The sequence below is a fragment of the Hippocampus bargibanti genome, linkage group LG08, assembly GCF_051943395.1.
Source record: "Hippocampus bargibanti isolate YZ-2025 linkage group LG08, ASM5194339v1, whole genome shotgun sequence".
NCBI classification, from domain to species: Eukaryota; Metazoa; Chordata; class Actinopteri; order Syngnathiformes; family Syngnathidae; genus Hippocampus; species Hippocampus bargibanti.
In genome coordinates, this window is record NC_142741.1 from 22,846,300 (window position 1) to 22,867,759 (window position 21,460).

Below are 21,460 nucleotides of genomic sequence, written 5' to 3' on the forward strand. Positions count from 1 at the left end.
ACACAATTCATTGTTAAGCACTTTCTGTACGCTGTGTTACATGAAGCAGTTGTGGATGAAAGAGGAGAGGACCAACGCGTCCTTTTCACCAGTGGAATGTGCACTTCTGCTACAAGCTAAATGTTGAAAACAAACACAGCTGCTGCAAACACAGCTTCATTCAAGTCATGAAATATTTGAACTTTATTTCCCAAGACTGCATTTTATTTCAGTTTCCACTTTAATGGAAAAAAAACAACAAAAAAACTGTGTGTAATTGAAAAACCGGTTGGATCCGAAACTGCGGGAGATCTGGGTCTCCATTGCTTTTAATTAGCCGCTAAAAATACACACGCAATTAGAGGAAAGCTCATGGACGACGTGTGCAAGGGCCCCTTGTAGCTTGTAGACAATCTGCTTGATCCGCAACAAGATTCCGCACCAAGCAATCAAGTAAGCCACGTGACAAACTGACATCCCGGTTTGGTTATCAACGTGTTTGTCCAAACACGCTCCGCTGATGAGTGCAACGATTCCGCGGCAATAATGAGCACACTAATGCCGTTGATTAGTGGAAGTTTGTTCACAAGGGCCTGCGAGACTGCTTTGGTCTAACCTACTTTGGAATTGAAGTGCTTCAGATTGTTGGCAACTTTTTTGACATGTAAAACCTGGAATGTGTGTGATTTTTAAACCCCACCTGGGTGAGAAATAACCCAATTTCAGGTCAAAGAAGGACCAAAATAAATAAACAAATAAAAGAATAAATAAACATACATACATACATACACACACGCATACATACATACATACATACATACATACATACATACATACATACATACATACAGCAGACATGCAGACCTGCATACATGCATGCAGACCTGCACACATGCACGCATACACGCACACATACACACATACATACATACATACATACATACATACATACATACATACATACATACATGCAAACATGTATACATGCAGACCTGCATACATGCATGCATACATGCATGCATACAGCATACATGCATACATACAGCATACATGCAAACATGTATACATGCAGACCTGCATGCATACCTGCGTACATGCATGCATACATACAGCATACATGCATACCTGCATACATACATGCATACATACATGCATACCTGCATACATGCATGCATACATGCATGCATACATACAGCATACATGTATACATGCAGACCTGCATACATGCAGACATGCATACCTGCATACATGCATGCATACATGCAAACATGTATACATGCAGACCTGCATGCATACCTGCGTACATGCATGCATACATACAGCATACATGCATACATGCAGACCTGCATACATGCAGACATGCATACCTGCATACATGCATGCATACAGCATACATGCATACATACAGCATACATGCATACATACAGCATACATGCAAACATGTATACATGCAGACCTGCATGCACGCATACATACATGCATACCTGCGTACATGCATGCATACATACAGCATACATGCAGACATGCATGCAGACATGCATACCTGCATGCATACATGCATATATGCATGCATACATACATGCGCTGCGAGATGGCGGCCTTGCTAGCAGCCATTTTGTTTTTCTACTTCTTCCTTTCCTTCCCTCTTCCTTCCATAAATTTGCTACTGTGGAATGTAAATTCCTCCACTGCAAGACTAACAAAGGCTAATCCAATCCAAATAAATAAATATCTAAATAAATAACGATTTTGGCAAATAGTGTCAATCCCTTTTTAGTGCATGTAATTATGGGAATAAATAAACAAATTTATTTTACATTAAATGCAAACAAAAAGGTGACAGAAAAGTCACCAAAAATATTTGCACGTACCATTCACTGATAGCACATTTTTCCCCCTTGACAGATATTGAAATGCTCAGCACACAAGCCAAAATTAACATTCATGATGTCACACCCTCAAGGCGGTTTTGCCGGTCATGTGACGTTCCGACACATATTCATGTTGCAATGATGTCTTTGCCGTCATTAATTCCACGCCGTGTCGCGTCTCTCTGCTGACAGCAGCCACACGCCCCCGGATAACATTGATTTTACATCAAATCAAAGTTGCTTCAATGTTAGCGTGACTGCCGGCCATTCAGCCAAATTGGGAGAGGGGATCAATAGAAAAATGAAAAATATGTTTTAAGACTCGCGCTGAATATTCCGGAAGTCTTGTTTTTGAGTTGGTGACGAGTCCTCACGTGACGTCACTGAAGGAACGCCCCTGACCGAAAAAAAGACGCATTTTAGCGGTCCTTCCATCACGTCAATGTATTTATATATATATATATATATATATATATATATATATAGTAAAGTCTCGTTATATCGATATTCAAGGGAGTCTGAAAAAATATCGATATAACCGGGACTATCGATATATCCGACCCTTGTTTGCATGTAATTTTCTCCGTGCGTGCATAGAAATAGTATCGATATAACCGGGACTATCGATATATCCGATATCGATATAACGAGACTTTACTGTATTCTGAAAACTTCATGTAGCACCAAAAAGAGGCAGAAGATGGCGACAAAGCTCCGCGTAAGGAATTAATCAGCTCCGAATCTGAAGCCATTGTTTTGATTCTCCAGCAAGGCAAGACGTCTTGGGGTGACAGCACAAACAAGGGGGCGGGACCTTCTGAAACTGGCCACTTCCGGGTTCATTTTTTGCAGATTTTGGATACTAAGTCATTTTTATTGGTGTTTTGCATTTGACTAAAAATATCATACTGCGTATTTTAGATGCTATAAAACGTTTTCTCTGACGTCAGTAAGGAAACAAAAAAGTGATGTCGGTTGTCCTTTAAAGTCAAAGCTATGGTGGACTCTGGAATCACTTATATTGCTGCATAAAATGGTCAATTCATGTGGTGTGATAAAATAAATATATAAAACAAAATAAGTAAAGTGACAAAAGTAAAGCCAGATTTGTGAGTTGTACACATTTTATGTCAGAGTTCGATCAGAGAATTCAGTTTTCCATTCAAATGCAGCACTTCCGGTTTCAATATTGCTGACTAAATTATGTAAATTCAATTGAAAAGGCTCACTTGAGGCCTGGTTGGGGAGACAAAAAAATCTATTTAGAACAACAACCAGAGATGAAAGCAAAGATGGGAGAAAAAAAGTGCCAGCTCATGAATACAACATGCTGTCGATCGTGGGGGGGGGGGGTCGCTGTTGACCTTCACGTGACTTTGTATTCAACTTTCAAAGTCAAGTTTGGCGTCAAGGTTTATCCTAGTGCTCCCTCTGTCGGTAAAGTAGAGAATTGCAGTAGCTTCCATGAACCAGGAAGATTCCGGAAAGCTGCTTTGAAGCATTTATAATTGCCATCCAGTGTCCATGTACGAGAAACGCTCCCTACTAGTAAGATAATTCAGCACACTCGTTCAACAATGTGTATTCCAAGTAATATTTTTTTATTGGCCAACCAGTACATGATTTATTTAATCTTACGTCAGCTGTTGTTAAAGGACTTGTTTGGTCTGAAAATTTCGTGTTGATGGCGAAATTAGAAGGTTGTCCTTTAAGCTACACATTCAGTCTATGAAACAAATTATCAATCTTTCCACAAAAGATAGTTTTGCAGTACTGTGGGCAGGTGGAGGTGAATGATGGAGCGCAGCCTCTGTTTACCTAAAGTGGACCTGATGTGGAGACGGCACAGTTGCATCAGCTTTGGGACTCCTAAAGATGAGCCGAGGATTAATTTACAGTGAGACCTCAACTTACAAACACTTTATCTTACAAACTTTTCGTCTTACAAACGTCAAATTTCTGAAAATTAAACCTTATAATAAGCACTATTTTCATAATACACACCCACCACGGCTGGCGGAGTGATCTTCGGCGGAAGCACACGACCGAACAGCACCAACAGTCCTTATGGAAGGTGACTCTCCTTCCATAAGCCATCAACGACCATCAAAAAGGTAAATCAAACTTTATTTTACAGCACAGTTTATTTCTTTAATTACAGTCGTCATGTAATGCGCCTCTCTTTCCAAACAGCAATTCCCTTTGACCTCCAACGCCATTCCATCAAGCCATAAATGACCATCACAAATGTAAATAAAGTGACTTTATGATACAATGTGGTGTATTTCTTTCATTACAATACAATAGCACATTTATTATACATAGAATAAGGTATGTTGTGTGTAGTTTTAAGGCTTATTTAGTTGAAAAGTATATTTTATGGAAACCCGGGAACGGATTATTCCCATTTTAATGGTTTCCAATGGGAATTTTTTTTTTTGAGATAGACACTTTTCGCCTTACACACTCTGTCTGGGAACCAATTAAGTTCGTACGTTGAGGTCTCACTGTATCATCTCAACTCTTATTCACAATGAGGACTACGGAAAGGAATACCTGCGCTTTGTCTGAGCAGCTTTTCCACGACGCTGGCGGGGTCCGCCAGGTCCAGCGGCCGCTTGCCATCCGCATTGGGCATGGAGGCGTCGGCCCCGTGCTCCAGCAGAACCGACACCATCTCTGGACTGGATGCACGAACGGCGACGTGCAAGGGTGAGTCCCCGGACCGGCCCATGTTTACATTCGCACCTTTGGGAGAAGGGGCGCGGTAAGATGGATGCCGTCAGAAAGGTGTTGATTTCATAAGATTAATTGTGTTATGATGCATGGCAGAGAGGCTTCTTTCCATCAACAGCAGTAGATGGATTGAATGCTACTTTTTTTCTTGTCCATAATTTGTAAAATCACTTCAAATGACTTCTACTGAGCGTATTTTACAAAGATTCCACCGCATCTAGCTATATTTTACGTTTTAAGTCTCGCGCTGAATATTCCGGAAGTCTTGTTTTTGAGTTGGTGACGAGTCCTCACCCTACGTCACTGAAGGAACGCCCCTGACCGAGAAAGTGACACACAATGCATTTTGGGTACTTTGTTTGGTTTGAAAACTTCATGTTGATCCGATATGTTGCTTGTCATTACTGTCTGGTTTTCTTAGTCCAAAAAAAATGGCACAATGAGACTAAATGTGATGAATATGATGCAATGTTTTAAACATTTTTTCAGTCAGGGCTGCTCAATACGTCGATTGCGATCGACCAGTCGATCTCCAAAGTACAGTGATACCTTGGCTTACGAACTTAATTGATTTCCAGACACAGTATGGAGAAAAGTGTGTATCCCAAAAAATTATTTCCCATAGGAAACCATTAAAATGAGAATAATCCGTCCCTCTAAAAACATAATTTTCTACTTTCAAATTTTCTGAGCCTTAAAACTACACAAAATACACCTTATTTTATGTACAATAAATGTGCTATGGTATTATAATTAACGAAATAAACTGTATTGTATAATAGAGTGGCTTTATTTACCTTTGTGATGTTCGTTGATGGCTTGATGGAATGGAGTGGCCGGTTTCATCAGCATTAAACACTTAATGAGGAATGTTCTTCTTTCAGCATCTTGAGGAATGATCCCTTGTAGGTGCTTTCTCTGCGATAATTTTACCTAGTTCCTCATTAATTGTGTTCTGTTTCGCTGGGTTGATAGCTTTTTGCATCAAGTGTACAGATGACTTTTGCAGGTTATTTGTGGAGCCTGATTGATGGGAATTTTAACACAGGCTAATATTTTTAGTCAAATGCAAAACACCAATAAAAATGACTTAAAGTGTGCTAAATCGCTATAGCGTGGATCTTTTTTTTTTCTCGGTAAACACGTTCTGACGTACTTTCGAGTGCATTTGAACATTGTATACTTGCGAGTACATTCTAAGGTACTCACAAATAACCTGTATGTCCAAATGCTGCCTTTGTAGCATTTATCCAACAAGCACATTTGAACATACTGTATTTGTCAGTGAAAAATGTTGACTCTACAATGACATTTCCACGCTTCCTTAATAAAATAAATAAAATAAAATAAATAAGATACCCCCATAGAAAGAAAACTCCGTCAGGCCATAGCCAGGACAATTTCATTACCCACGTTGTCAGTCGTAGCTAAAGCCATCAGGATGTTTACCGAGTTGAAGCAGTTTCTTCACAGCAGTCAGCTGCTGATGGGAGCAGGCGGCATGCAGAGGGGTGCCAGACTGATCTACCTTTTCATCTAAGTCGGCGCCGTGCTGCGCGAGACACTCAATGCACTCTGGGTGACCTATGCCAAAATGGTTACAAGAAGGTGACGTTAGCGTAACGTGTCATTTGCAGCACCCCAAAGGTACGATCGACTTACCTTTGGCTGCGGCCACATGCATTGGAGACTCAGATGAGCCACTCCGCTGAGGCCCCGCTCCATGCCGAAGGAGCAGCGATACGCAGGTCACATGACCCCGGCCGCACGCTTCCGACAGCGCCGTTTGTCCATCTAATGTCTCACTGTTGACCTTTTTTTTCGACAAATTGATTGCATCAGATTAGGAGTTTTAGGAGAAAAACGTTTTATAGCATCTAAAATATCTAAAACACACAGGCTGATATTTTTAGTCCAATGCTAAAATGACTTAAAGTGTCCCAAAACGACTTGAAATGACCTCGGAAATTGGCGAGTTTCAGTTGGTCCCGCCCCCTTTGTTCATCACGTTACGCCAGGACGTCTTGCTTTGCTCGAGAATCAAAACAATGGCTTCAGATTCGGAGAATATGCTTTCTTGTTACACATCCAGTAATGAATATGATTCAAATCATTCTGAAGAGGAAAGCATACATGTTTGCAATCGATTAAAGAATTTATTCCGTGCCATTTTGAGGCAACATTGGGGGGAAATGTCTCACCCAAAAAGAGGCACAAAATGGCCACCGAGCTGTTGTGAGGAATGAATCAGCCCGTTTCCACAGGTTGATAAATTCCTTCCATGGAACTTGGACGCCCTCTTCTGGTGGCTTTTGGGTGCAACACGAGGTTTTCAGACCAAACAAGTACAGCAAAATACATTGACGTGATGGAAGGACTGCTACAATGTGTCTTTTTCTCGGTCAGGGGCGTTCCTTTAGTGACGTCACGTACGGACTCGTCACCAACTCAAAAACAAGACTTCCGGAATATTCAGTGCGAGTCTTAAAACGTAAAATATAGCTATATGCGGTGGAATCGTTGTAAAATACGCTCAGTAGAAGTCATTCGAAGCCATTTTACAAATTATGGACACAACTTGTCCGAAGGGGTCGGTTGTCCTTTAAATGGGTGTTTATTTGATATTAATGGATATATCAGCATGCAGGTGAGTGTGCTGAGTCAGCACTGATCATAAAATTGTTGCGTTCAAAATAAATAAATGAAAAACAAACAAGCAAATAAATAAACACAAAAATAAACGTGTATTATGACATCATACTGACATTGGCACCATGTTGCAGCAACAGCTTGGCGCAGGCTGCATGGCCCCGTGCGCATGCTCCATGGAGGGGCGAGACCTGGTCCAACGTTCTCAGGTTCACACATGCACCCTGTCGATCAACAGATTGCCTTTCTGTAGCATCACTTTCTGCGATGTTTTGTACAAACCCCTATTAGTAAAATATCAGTGATGGGTAAGGTAAAAGAATTACAAATATTACATTTTATCTTAACATTACTACTCATCTTGCAAATCTTTATTTTTGGTCTCAACTAGAATTGTTACTTTGTTCTCCAATTCCTTTCATGCAATATTATTCAGATTTTACTGTGACTAAATTGCAAAAATCCAATTGCCTGCATTTGTTTATTCATTTTCACATGAAGATGTTGGCCATATTTGTGGGGGAAACTGATTGCAAAATCTGTTCATCATAAAAAAGCAATGTTACTTGGACATTTTTTTTGCGGTGGGGAGGGGGGGGGGGAAGAGTGTCAAAAAAAAATCTCATAAAATGGGAAAAATTACAGTCCGGCCAATATTCTGCCACTCTCATAATTTATTGATTGAAATCAATCTCGGTGTGAATAAAATGTTTTTATTTGTTTATTTAATAATCCAAATGTATTCTTGTAATATATATATTATATATATATATCGATATATCGATATTCAAGGGAGTCCGAAAAAATATCGATATAACCGGGACTATCGATATATCCGACCCTGTTTGCATGTAATTTTCTCCGTGCGTGCATAGAAATAGTATCGATATAACCGGGACTATCGATATATCCGATATCGATATAACGAGACTTTACTTTATATATATATATATATATATATATATATATATATATATATATATATATATATATATATATATATAAAATGACCAAAATAAAACAGAAAATGACAACTTTTTAATCACTTACAAATAATGCCTAAAAACAGCGATACCCGTTTACGAACTTAATTGGTTCCCAGAAACTGTGTGTAAGGCGAAAAGTGTGTCTTCCAAACAATTTCCCATAGGAAACCATTAAAAATGAGAAAAATCAATTTCCAGGTACCCATAAAACATAATTTTCTACTAAATAAGCCTTAAAACTATACAAATATACCTTATTTTACGTATAACAAATGTGCTATTGTATTGTAATTAAATAAATAAACTATACTGGATAATAAAGTTGTTTTATTTACCTTTGTGATGGTTGTTGATGTAGTTGCTTCTTGATGATATCCGAATGAAGTTGCCTTGCTTTCTCGGCGATAATACCCTCACTCACACTGTCCCCTGCTAGCTGCTTTTTGTTCATCCAAATCAACAAAAGTTTTTCAACCTCTTCTATTGCCTGAGACTGTTGTTTAGACAACACAGAAACACCCTTAGCCACACACGCACCCTTAATAGCTGTTCTTAAGGATGGTAGCAATGGTCGACTTAGCGTACTGGTACTGGGACGCTAAGTCACACAAATGCACTCCTCGTTCGTGTCTTTTGATGATCTCCTTCTTCTGCTGGACTGTAATTTTCTTTTGAGTCCTCTTCGGCTTAACACTAGCCTGTGGTGGGGTCTTTTTCGGTCCCCTAATAGCAAAAGTACTCCACTCGATAGCAAACCATGTCTGCACTCAAACGGGGTGTGGAAAGCTAGTCCGCCAGCCACCGTAGCGCCGTTCAACCGTGCAGTTTGGTGTTCATCCGCCAAAAACTAGTCCGTCAACCGAGACTATCTGCTGGCGAATTTAATGTTCGCAAGGCGAAAAGTTCGCAAGCTGAAGCGTTTGTATGCGGAGGTATCACTGTACATACTTCAAATTCAACATTGTGCTAACTAGCTATGTTGCGGAACGTCTAGTTGTACATTAGTTGATGACCCCTGTTGATGTTTAGTTTGCTTAGGAAGTCTGAAAAAGAATTTGAAGCGTAGTTACCTGAGCAATGAGCCTTTGCAAAGTCAGCATGCGACCGTTTGAAGCTGCATCATGAATTGGAGTCCAGTCTGCTTCCACATCTGCGTCGACGATGCACATACATTGACGTCACATGCTTGCAAGAAACAAAGTCAGCTCCTGTGTGACACTCACCACCCATTAAAGGATTGGAGAAGAAAACACAAGTTTCACTTTGAGTCTCTTCAGGTCCTCCAGACATGCTTCTTCCCCCTTAAGCTTGGACCAAAACTTGTTTTTTCAACATCTGCTTCTTGTTTTGGGTTCTCGACTTCCAAAATCCTCGTATCTGTGATGTCATTTCCTGTTCAAAGCAGTTATTTGACCTCCAGGAAGCAGAAAGCTTCAATGGTGTGGGTGTGACTAAGCCGAAGGAGGTGCCACTAGTAAGAGGGAGGCCTGTTGGGCGGGTTGGAATTGCCGTGTTGACATTAGACACCAAAGATGTGCCTCAAGATAGATGGGAGGAATATGTTGTTTGTTTCAAGTGGCAATGACAAAAACCCTGGCACAGGAGTGGACACAATTTTTCCACGTCTGGCGGTGAATGAGTTAATATGACAACATGGTGTTGAGTTGTGCCTCTAATTTAGAGGATAAACAATGTGTGATGGATTCAATGAATTGTAGCACTGTATGTAACACTGTATGTAACACTGTATGTAACACTGTATGTAACGCCGTATGTAACAATGAATTGTAGCACGTGTAGCACTGAAGCCATGAATGATTCTAATTCCAGTGATGTATTGGTCTTTTTTTCGCAGTTATATCGTACCTAATGTAGTGTCTTGAAAAATAAGTGAAAAAAGTCACCTCGAGGCACCCGAGCACGCCGCGATCACACTCGCCGAGCAGCTGCTGGGGGGGGATTAAATGAAAGCACATGATGTAGCCACCATGTGATCCGTCAAAGAATCAGGCGAAGCCGACGATTTTTTTTCTGCCCCTTTTTCCCCCCTCGTGCCACAGTTCCAAGCAAACCGGGGTCGCCTGGGTGAGTTTGCGGAGTCCGTCATGGCGTCGCCGCGGCTGGAGACGTTCTGCTGCTCGAACCGGGACGCGGCCACCGAGTTGGTGGTCACCTTCCATCCATCGCTGTTTGGTATGGTGACGGTGGCCAGTGCGGCCACGAGCGTTCTGTTGACCGTCCTGCAGCTCCTGCCCAAGAGGAAAGGCTACAGGAGGCTCGGCCACCACCCGCTGCCCAGACCCGCGTCTTCATCGCGGATACTCTTCATCATCAGCCTGTGTGACATTTTGGGATGCACGGGTGACCCTTAACTCACTTCCTTTTACTTTGACTACATTTATTTTCTACTGGGTTTCGACGAGTAAATGTTTAATGGTGTAGTTGGAATTTACAGTTATGCACAACAGTTCTGAATCAGGCATAAAATATTATAAACTTATAATAAATATAATACTATATATCAAATACATTAAAAAAAAATTGCTAATATTTTGGCTCATCAGAATCAGAAAGCCTTTAAAGGACAACCGACGTCTCCGGACAAGTTGTGTCCATAATTTGTAAAATGGCTTCAAATGACTCCTACCGAGCGTATTTTACAAAGATTCCACCGCATATAGCAATATTTTACGTTTTAAGACTTGTGCTGAATATTCCGGAAGTCTTGTTTTTGAGTTGGTGACAAGTCCGTACGTGACGTCACTGAAGGAACGCCCCTGACCGAAAAAAAAAGGACACATTGTATAGCAGTCCTTCCATCACGTCAATGCTTGTTTGGTCTGAAAACCTCGTGTTGCACCAGAAAGAGCCAGAAGAGGGCGTCCAAGCTCCATATAAGGAATTTATCAGCCTGTGGAAACGGGCTTCCTCACAGGAGCTCTGTCGCCATTTTCTGCCTTTTTTTGGGTGAGACATTTCCCCCTAATGTTGCCTCAAAATGGCATGGAATAAATTATTTAATCGATTGCAAACATGTATGCTTTCCTCTTCAGAACTATTTGAATCATATTCATAACTGGAGGTGTAACAAGAAAGCATATGTCACGAACTGGGGGCGGGACTTTCTGTAAATGCCCAATTCGCAGCTACATTTTTTTGCAGCTTTTGGACACTAAGTCATTTTTATTGGTGTTTTGCATTTGAATAAAAATATCATACTGCGTGTTTTGGGTATTTTAGATGCTATAAAACGTTTTTCTGATGTCAGTTAGGCAACAAAAAAGTGACGTCGGTTGTCCTTTAATAGTCCCACAATGGGGAAATTGCAGTCCACAGCAGCAATTTGAAAAGGGGTGGGAGAGTGAAAAGATAAAAAAACAAAGTATTCTAAGCATAATAGAAATGTCAGAGGTCAGAGATGTATATTGTAACTGTGCAAAAAAGGTTTCATAAAGAACGGTACATAGTGCAAGTATATTAAAAAAGCATATTTGAGATATGTAAGTGTATTGCGTCAACATACGGTGGCTGCGTCCAGGTTTTTTGTAATTAACTGACACTCAAAATATACATCTCTTGATGATTTTTGATGTTGTATATGGTTCTCAAACTTTACCAAGGTATTAAAGACAAGGCACGGGGGCCAAATATGGCCAGTCGCATCGTTTTATTCGGTCGGTAAAAGTCAATCAAACTTGTGAAATTCCATGATGCTTGCTAAAGTCCAAACCAAAATTTTAAATTGTCATATGTAAACCGCAATAACATGAATTATTATTTACTTCAAATTGTAAAACGAGTTATTCATTAATTTGTTGTGCGCTCTACATGTAATATGTGTACTAACGGTTTCCTTAAATTCATAACGGCCTTCATAATGACAAGGTGACCCATGGCAAACAATGAGTTTGACACCCCTGCTTTACACCAAGCGTCACCTGAAAAAAAAAATAGATTATTAAAATAAAATAGATGCGTGATTTCAGAATTGGAGGACATTTTAAAGTGTGCCATTAGTTTGTTCATGTGGTGCTGTGGGACAACGTCTATGAAAGCAGTGACGACCACAAGAGGACATTTGATGTCCATCAAATCTTTGATCTGCCTAATTATTAAAATTAGTTTTAGTTTACAACCACTATGAGCTTACTTCTGAATCTCTTCACTGTTGGATTGATTTTATATTATATCTCCCAGGTATCATTTTGAGGTCTTCTCTGTGGGTGGGCCTACCCAACACCGTGGAAAAGATCTCCGAAGCCAACAGCACCGACCTTTGGCCGGATGTCTTTTGCCTCGGCAGTGCGGTAAATTGTCAGAAAATCACGGTCGTTAAAGGACAAGCGACGTCTCCGGACAAGTTGTGTCCATAATTTGTAAAATCACTTCAAATGACTTCTACTCAGCGTATTTTAATAAGATTCCACCGCATATAGCTATATTTTACATTTTAAGACTCGCGCTGAATAATCCACAAGATGGCACCCAAGTTCCGTTGGAAATGGGCTGATTTGTCTGCTGGGAATTTGTGTCAACTAGTATCAAATAGTAGTTTTGGTGCAACACACAACGATTCACCATTGTGTTATTTATGTGTTTTGCTTCTAATTTCGCCATCAAGGATCAAAACGATGTTTTCAGACCAAACAAAGTACCCAAAATGCATTGCGTGTCGCTTTCTCAGTCAGGGGCGTTCCTTCAGTGACGTCACGTCTGCAATCGTCACCAACTCAAAAACAAGAATTTCGGAATATTCAGCGCGAGTCTTAAAACGTAAAATATAGCTATATGCGGTGGAATCTTTTCAAAATACGCTCAGTAGAAGTCATTTGAAGCCATTTTACAAATTATGGACACATTGTCGGTTGTCCTTTAAGGCTTCTCGATGCCAAAAGTCTTGTACTGTATATCTTTGCAGATGTGGATCCAGTTGTTCTACAGCGCTTCGTTCTGGTGGACTTTTTGCTACGCCGTTGACGTCTTCCTGGTGGTCAAGACGTCTGCAGGAATTAGGTGAATTGCTTTGAAAGAAACCAGAAAGGCAATATTGTGCGTACGTCGTATAATTGTCATAAATCAACCTATGTGAGGCCCGTTTTCTCTTACTATATTGATTACGCTCAGATAATGAAGTTGCACAAGTGTGCACAACCTCTTGTCAGTGGGCATGTGGCTCCGTTCAGAAGTGACATTGAAGCCCCCGATAAAAGATGCCATCTGCCACTATTTTGAGAGCCTATGATTAACCCCATATAGAGTTCTCGTGTTCTGGTAGGCTTTTCCTGACATTTTTGGAGTCATCTCTTTCAGCGCAAGATGGTGACTCCATTGAGAACTGTTGTCAAAGTCAAGGCACGGGGGCCAAATCTGGCCCGCCACATCATTTTATTTGGCCCGCAAAAGCAAATCAAACTTGTAAAATTGCATGATGTTTGCGGTCAGACCTCTGGCAATGTTTTTCCGTACCACGAGGGGGCAGCATTTGCCTTTTGTCCATGACTGCGCTTTTTTACAGCTTCAACTGCTGTTAAAGCACTGTATAAATCAATATGTATGCATTGTATTTTGTACAGCCACCCCCATTTCAAGCTCAGATAACTCCAGACCCATATAATTTACGAATCAACTCGTTTTCTTCATGAGGAAAGAAGAGCGTCGAAGGTTTCTTACACTGTATTGAATGTTCATGCACACCTCAATATTCTGTGGGTTCTGCAATTTGAGTGAAAATGACAAAAACCCTGGCACTGGAGTGGACACCTTTTTGCAAGTCGTCTGGCAGTGAATAACTTAAGATATTACATTTGTTTTGTGTCTTGTTTTCGTCTTGCCTCACACATTCGTGTCATCTGTTCTCATCAGTGCGTTTGTATTTTCTGTGTTTTTGTGACTTCATTCATTGGGTGGAAGCCCATTTGCTTTTAAAGGACAACCGACACCTCCGGACAAGTTGTGTCCATAATTTGTAAAATGGTTTCAAATGACTTCTACTGAGCGTATTTGACAAAGATTCCACCGCATATAGCTATATTTTACCTTTTAAGACTCGCGCTGAATATTCAGGAAGTCTTGTTTTGGAGTTGGTGACGATACCTACCGTGACGTCACGGTAAATATCGTCACTGACCGAGAAAGCGAAACACAATGCATTTTGGGTACTTTGTTTGGTCTGAAAATTTCGTGTTGATGGCCAAATTAGAATGAAAACATAAATAACGCGATGGTGAATCATTGTGTGTTGCACCAAGACTACTATTTGATACTAGTTGACACAAATTCCCAGCAGACAAATCAGCCTATTTCCAACGGAGCTTGGGCGCCATCTTGTGCATTTTCTGGGACGCTACATTGGTGTCATTGACGGCTCGAATTGATATGGGAGGACTCCTTTAATCGATTGCAAACATTTATGCTTTCCTCTTTGGAACTATTTGAATCATATTCATAACTGGATGAGTAACAAGAAAGCATATTGGGTATTTTAGATGCTATAAAACGTTTTTCTGATATCAGTTAGGAAACAAAAAAATGGTGTTGGTTGTCCTTTAATGTTTCATTGACTGAAAGTCATCCATTGCTTAGGATGTATGTCGTAGGGAATCATTCATCAAGCAGTGAAGAGTTTTATCATTAAACCGCGGCCCGTGGACAAAGAACTGCAGCATGTGTTGTGGATGTGAGCGCGGTCTCATGAACTGTTCCCTTTCTCCCTTAGCACCATTATCCTGTACCACATGATCACATGGGGTCTGGCTTTGCTGCTATGTATTGAGGGTGTGGCCATGCTCTACTACCCCTCCATTTCCAAGTAAGACCCTTACGCTCAGCCTCTTCGTCCGTTCAAGACCTTTAGCACAATTGTAAGGTATTAATCAGCCCGTTTCCACAGGCTGATTAATTCCTTACACAGAGCTTTGTCGCCCTCTTCTGCCTCTTTTTGGTGCAACACGATGTTTTCAGACCAAACAAGTACAGCAAAATGCATTGACGTGATGGAAGGACTGCTACAATGTGTCCTTTTTTCGGTCAGGGGCGTTCCTTCAGTGACGTCACATACAGACTCGTCACCAACTCAAAAACGAGACTTCCGGAATATTCAGCGCGAGTCTTAAAACTTAAAATATAGATATATGCGGTGGAATCTTTGTAAAATACTGTCAGTAGAAGTCATTTAAAGCCATTTTACAAATTATGGACACAACTTGTCCGGAGACGTCTGTGTGGAACAACTTCATCGAAAGGTCATTCGGCAGCTTTGTGATAAACCAGATAAAGCGTTATGACCTTATGACCTTGCTGTTTTGCTCTTATAGTGAGTTTCCTGTGTTACTTTATCATGTCTTTTTAATGTGTATATTTCACATTTGTTCAGTTGTGAACAAGGTTTCCAGCATGCCATCCCTCACTATGTCACCACGTACGCACCTATGCTGTTGGTCTTCATCGCCAACCCAATATTCTTCAACCGAACCGCATCTGCAGGTCAGCGTCCTGGACCGAATCAGAAAAACCTTACCCGAATGTACAAAAACATTTCTTCTTCTACTTCTTTTAGTGACATCGTTGCTAAAAGGACGTCAAGGGATCTACACAGAAAATGAGCGGCGGCTTGCCAGCGCCATCAAAATAAGATTCTTTAAAATCATGCTGGTGTTCTTTATATGGTAGGTTTCTGGTTGTCTTCACTGCAAGGTGTTGTCATCATGATATTATGAACATATATTTGTGTGATAATCATAACACTCTGGTGTTCTAGCTGGATTCCCAACATCATCAACGAGAGTCTCCTCTTCTATCTGGAGATTCAGGGGAACATTGATGACAGTAGCCTCCGGAATATCAGGAATGCTGCCCTCATCACATGGTTTATGATGGTAAAATTCATAACACACACATTCCAGGCCAGGGGAATTTAATTGATGGGATGGTGTTTATTTTATTTTGTACAAATGTCTTTTTAATCATTTAAAGGACAAGCGACACCATTTTTTTGTTTACTAACTGACATTAGAAAAAGAATATCCGAGTGAAGTTGCCGTGCTTTCTCGGCGATAATACCCTCACACACTGTCCCCTGCACGCTGCTTTTCGTGAATCCAAATCAACAGAAAATGTTCAATCTCTCCTATTGCCTGAGACCGTTGCTTAGACAACACAGAAACACCCTGAGCCACACGTAGCAATGGTCGACATAGCATACTGGTACTGGGACGCTAAGTCACACAAACGCACACCTCGTTCGTGTTTTTCAATGATCTCCTTCTTTTGCTCGACTGTAATTTTCTTTTGTGCCCTCTTCGGCTTAACACAAGCCTGTGGTGGGGTCTTTTTCGGTCCTATAATAGCAAAAGTACTCCCCTCGATAGCAAACCACGTCTGCACTGAGTGCACTGAAAGAAAGTGGGTGTGGAAAACTAGCCACGGTGGCGCTGTTCGGCCGTGCGGTTTGGTGTTCTTCCGCCGAAAACTAGTCCGCCAGCCATTGTGGCGCTCCGTGTGTTTCCCAAAAACTAGTTTGTATGCCAAGATTATATTCTCGCGAATTAGATGTTCGTAAGGCGAAAAGTTCGTTAGCTAAAGCGTTCGTAAGTGGAGGTATCACTGGATATACTTGACACCTACTGGGATCGCCACATTATTCATTGATCAAATTTGAAGTCGAGTCATGTGTCGTTTATGTCTCAGGGGATACTGAACCCCATGCAGGCCTTTCTCAACACGCTGGCCTTCCACGGCTGGATGGGTTTCGATGTGGACCTGAGCCCGGGCAGGAGGCGGGAGCTGGCCTGGGAGTCGGCCTCCACCTCAGTGGCCCACGCGGAGAGGCACGACACCATGGTGGGCACAGCTCTGCTCTACCAGAGTCACGTGCAAGAGGCCAAGAAAAACATGAATGGCAACGGTCAGCTACAGTCCGACGCCATCAGCGTCCTCTCAGAAGGTAATCGGCCTCGCGGCGCCGCCAATAACTCGCCGATGTATGAGGGCTGGTGATGAGGGACGAACGGACTGCTTATTTTATTTGACCGAAGAAATGTGAGGTTTTCAGCGCACTGTGATCAACTTTTTCTTTTTACCGGTAATGTTGCTGCCCCCTGCTGGAAATAATGAAAATAAAGCTTGGAGTCTATGTAACATCCTGCATACTGTAATTGTTTGTTAAGCTAATTATAAATGTATTTTTTTTTTTGGGGGGGGGGGATTACTGTACATTCGACAGAACATTTTTAACAACATTAAAAAAAATATAAGATGCATCTTACCAGTGAACTACTTATACAGTGGGCTTGGTAAATGTGCAACTGTTGGTAACTCCTACACTTTAGCATCTTTGATTCTGAGGCAGTGTTGAACATCGTGACTCGAAAACATCATTAAGGCCGGATATTAATGGGAGGTGGTGCCTATTGTGACAAAAAAATAGACAAAAATAGGTCAATCAAGCTGATTCAGTAGTTTCACAAAAATCTCAAATGTGTGTACAGTGATACCTTGGCTTACGAACTTCATTGGTTCCCAGACAGAGTGTGTAAGGCAAAAAGTGTGTATCCCAAAAATTAATTTCCCCTAGGAAACCATTAAAATGAGAATAATCCGTTCCCAGGTCCATATAAAACATAATTTTCTACTATCTTTCTTAATTTTCTAATCCTTAAAACTACACAAAATATACCTTATTTTATGTATAATAAATGTGCTATGGTATTATAATTAAAGAAATAAACTGTACTGTATAATGAAGTCGTTTTATTTACCTTTGTGATGGTCGTTGATGGCTTGATGCAATGGATAGCTTTTTGCATAGTGTCCCAAGGAACTCTGGGCTGTAGATCTTGGAAGTTGTGATATTGCAACAGCAACAGATGCAAGCAGACACACTTAGAAACATTAATAGCTGGTACCCCTGCTCGTCTTTTCATTTCAAATTGATGGCTAGTGCGGGTTATTTGTGGAGACTCATTGATGGGAATTTTAACCTTGCAGTCTACACTCTGCCTTTGAACTATCAAAGTTGAAACAAGACCAAATTTCAGTTTTTTATCTATTTTGTCACACTCTCTGTCGTCTGCCTGTCTCTTTAATGTTTAAACCACCTCCCCTCACTGCTGCGTTCTTGACCAATCACGTGGCTTTAACCGAAGACGGGGCGGGGAATAGAGGACAAAAACAGTCGGCTGCCATTTTGTTGTTAGAATGGGCTCGTTCGCGAACAACACATCACTTCATTGAGGCAGCTCCGTGTATGAAAAAAGTTCATTTGCCAAGGTAAAATTTTACATTTAAGGTTCGTAAACCGAAAAGTTTGGAAGCCAAGGGGTTCGTAAACCGAGGTATCACTGTATAGTGTCATTTTGCTAATGTACAGTATGTGTCAGAAAAGTCGCAAACTTCACAAAAGGTATCATTTCAAATCCAAACTGCCAGGTTTACCCTTCAGTTTGGACTAAGCGGGAATGTGTTGTCATGGTGATTGAGTCAAAGTGTGGTAAGGGGTTACCCTGAAAGGCAAAAAAAGACTGGGTTGAAAATATACCATTTCTGATTCCCTTTCATAGCAAAGAAAAAATAAGACAGTGTGTGATTAAAAATAATAGCTCATATAAAAATGTGGATATTTGTCCCAAGGTTTTCATTTCCTGTTTTTGGAAAGGGGGCAGGGGGGGGGGGGGGGGGGCAAGACATGTGATGGTTATCCCAACGGCTCATGATCATTATTAATAAGACACAGATGATTCTATTGCATTCGGGTTCGGTGAAAGCATCCGAGATGTCACGAGCTTGTGTGGCTCTTGCAAAGCGGATCTAAAGTCTAACATTGCGCTTGGGCGCCATCTTGTGAATGTTCTGGGACGCTACATTGCAGTCCAGATGCCTCAAAATGACACGGAATGACTTCTTTAATCGATAGCAAACATTTATGATTTCCTCTCAGAACTATTTGAATCATATTCATGACTGGATGAGTACCAAGAAAGCATCTTCTCCAAATCTGAAGCCATTGTTATGATTCTCGAGCAAGGCAAGATGTCTTGCCGTGATGTCACGAACAAGGGGGCGGGACCTTCTGAAACTCGCCATTTCTGGGGTCGTTTTGAAGTAGTTTTAGGACACTTTAAGTCATTTTTATTGGTGTTTTGCATTTGACTAAAAATGTCAGCCTGCGTGTTTTTCGGTATTTTAGATGCTATAAAACATTTTTCTGATGTCAGTTAGGAAATAATAAAATGGTGTCGGTTGTCCGTTAAGCATTCTTACGATACAAAGTGAAAGGGGAGTTTGCAATTTTCAAAAATAATCACTTTTTGCAATTAGAGATTTAGTGGGTGTGAGCAGTTCTGGCACAGGAGAAAAATTAGTTAAATGAAAACAAACCCCTAAAACTGTCGGATCCGTTAACATTTTGTGTGTGTGCGTGTATACAACATGCGCGACAGTACACAACATTTCATGTTTTCAATTTACCTTTTGCTTGGCTTTCCCTTGTCGTTTCTTTTCCTGGCGTGATCCACTATGCTCTTCACTCGTGTCTGCAGGCGTTTCAAACTTTCCACATGAGATGATGTAATTATTTCAGATTTTTCTGTATCACATGAGTCACAAAGACTTGAGACACATTTCACTTGAGACACTTCAAAAGAATAACAGCAACCAAAAAAATGCAAAATTATGCCAATGCAACATATAATTTGAGACATGCAACATAATCTGTCGGGAATTCCTTTTTTCTTCCATATTCTTAGCATAGGCGACAAAGATTTTGACTTTTTTTGTGCCGGATGCATTACCAATGCAACCAATTGAAGTATTTTAGCAAATGTATTTCCCAGGATGCATTTGCAAGAGAGGAATCCATTTAAAGGACAACCGACACCATTTTTTTTTCCTAACAGACATCAGAAAAACATTCCCACAGGCCGAATAATTCCTTACACAGAGCCTTTTCGCCCTCTTCTGCCTCTTTTTGGTGCTACACGAAGTTTTCAGACCAAACAATGTACAGCAAAATGCATTGACGTGATGGAAGGACTGCTACAATGTGTCCTTTTTTCGGTCAGGGGCGTTCCTTCAGTGACGTAACGTGAGGACTCGTCACCAACTCAAAAACAAGACTTCCGGAATATTCAGCGCGAGTTTTAAAACGTAAAATATAGCTATATGCGGTGGAATCTTTGTAAAATACGCTCAATAAAAAGGGTCGGTTGTCCTTTAAGAAAAATAAGTAATAATTGCCCCTCACCCCTTCCCTGTTTTGTCTCGCTAGGTTCAGAATCTAGCACCGTCGAAATCCACATATCCAGCGGGCTCCCAGACTATGCCGATATAGATGCTGATGAAGAATCCTTGGGGACGTCAGGGAAGCTCTAGCCAACATCACATCGCACTTAAGTACTGCTGGTATAAAGAAAAAAATACAACAAAAAAAAAAGGTGGGCGGAAAAAAACGGTAGAATTCTAGTTTTTAGGCATGTCTCATTTTCTAATTCCCTTGTGTGGTAATCCTTCAGAACAGCGATGAAAAGGTTTCTTCAGCCGTCATCTGTACGCTTCTCATTCAAGAGGCTTCGTCAGCGAACTAACATTTTGCTGGTAGCTCTGGCCCTAAATATATATATATATATACATACACACACACGTCCGACACCTTCAAAGAAGTACAAATGACAGCTGAAGAAACCTTTTCATTGATGGACCACTCCTGTATGACTGAGAGCTTACACAGACCTTGAGAACAGGCTAAATGCGGTGTACATTGTTGATTTTAGTTCTGAAGAGGAAAGCATAAATGTTTGCAATCGATTAAAGAAGTCTTTCCAGGCCATTTTGAGGCATCAAGACTGATGTGTAGCACCCCAAGAAAATGCAGAAGATGGCGCCAGAGCTCCGTGGATTTGTCTGCTTGGAATTTGTGTCAGCAAATATCAAATAGTTGACTCGGTACAAGACACAACGATTCACCATCGTGTTATTTATGTGTTTTCCTTCTAATTTTGCCATCAACACGAAGTTTTCAGACCAAACAAAGTACCGCAAAATGCATTGTGTGTCACTTTCTCGGTCAGGGGCGTTCCTTCCGTGACGTGAGGACTCGTCACCAACTCAAAAACAAGGCTTCCTGAATATTCAGTCTTAAAATGTAAAATATAGCTCTTTGCGGTGGAATCTTTGTAAAATACGCTCAGTAAAAGTCATTTGAAGCGATTTTACAAACTATGGACACAACTAGTCCGGAGACGTCGG

At 40.9% G+C, this 21,460-nt stretch overlaps 2 protein-coding genes across 4 annotated transcripts; one reads left to right on the plus strand and one right to left on the minus strand.

Annotated features, from left to right (window-relative positions):
* Positions 1–1,511: 1,511 nt before the first annotated feature.
* LOC148894830 (ankyrin repeat and SOCS box protein 9-like) lies at positions 1,512–10,293 on the minus strand. Of its 3 annotated transcripts, none has more exons than XM_089002915.1 (8): positions 10,126–10,293; positions 9,445–9,613; positions 9,292–9,371; positions 7,352–7,459; positions 6,249–6,399; positions 6,036–6,170; positions 4,407–4,598; positions 1,512–2,247 (listed from the first exon to the last, which is right to left on the minus strand). In XM_089002915.1, the coding sequence occupies exons 2-8, from the start codon at positions 9,509–9,511 to the stop codon at positions 2,231–2,233; spliced, it is 750 nt and encodes a 249-aa protein (XP_088859041.1). In that variant the 5' UTR covers positions 9,512–9,613; positions 10,126–10,293; the 3' UTR covers positions 1,512–2,230. The 3 variants fall into 3 exon arrangements, with proteins under 3 accessions (XP_088859041.1, XP_088859040.1, XP_088859042.1); XM_089002914.1 differs by lacking the exon at positions 1,512–2,247 and adding an exon at positions 3,435–3,719 and having other exon boundaries at positions 10,126–10,292; XM_089002916.1 differs by lacking the exon at positions 1,512–2,247 and adding an exon at positions 3,435–3,679 and having other exon boundaries at positions 10,126–10,291.
* On the plus strand, positions 9,550–21,407 carry gpr143 (G protein-coupled receptor 143). Its single transcript, XM_089002907.1, has 10 exons — positions 9,550–9,852; positions 10,282–10,582; positions 12,419–12,528; positions 13,140–13,234; positions 14,937–15,029; positions 15,594–15,703; positions 15,777–15,885; positions 15,978–16,095; positions 16,907–17,162; positions 20,484–21,407. The coding sequence occupies exons 1-10, from the start codon at positions 9,754–9,756 to the stop codon at positions 20,585–20,587; spliced, it is 1,395 nt and encodes a 464-aa protein (XP_088859033.1). The 5' UTR covers positions 9,550–9,753; the 3' UTR covers positions 20,588–21,407.
* Positions 21,408–21,460: the final 53 nt, after the last annotated feature.

Coding starts and splice junctions, on each gene's coding strand:
- LOC148894830 (XM_089002914.1), bottom strand. CDS start 9,511: ATGTCTGGAGGACCTGAAGAGACTCAAAGTGAAACTTGTGTTTTCTTC. Junction 9,372..9,444: donor CTCCAATCCTTTAATGGGTG/GTGAGTGTCACA, acceptor TCGTCGACGCAG/ATGTGGAAGCAGACTGGACT. Junction 3,720..4,406: donor GCTGCTCAGACAAAGCGCAG/GTATTCCTTTCC, acceptor GCTCATCTTTAG/GAGTCCCAAAGCTGATGCAA.
- gpr143 (XM_089002907.1), top strand. CDS start 9,754: ATGTGCCTCAAGATAGATGGGAGGAATATGTTGTTTGTTTCAAGTGGC. Junction 12,529..13,139: donor TCTTTTGCCTCGGCAGTGCG/GTAAATTGTCAG, acceptor ATATCTTTGCAG/ATGTGGATCCAGTTGTTCTA. Junction 15,704..15,776: donor CAACCGAACCGCATCTGCAG/GTCAGCGTCCTG, acceptor TACTTCTTTTAG/TGACATCGTTGCTAAAAGGA.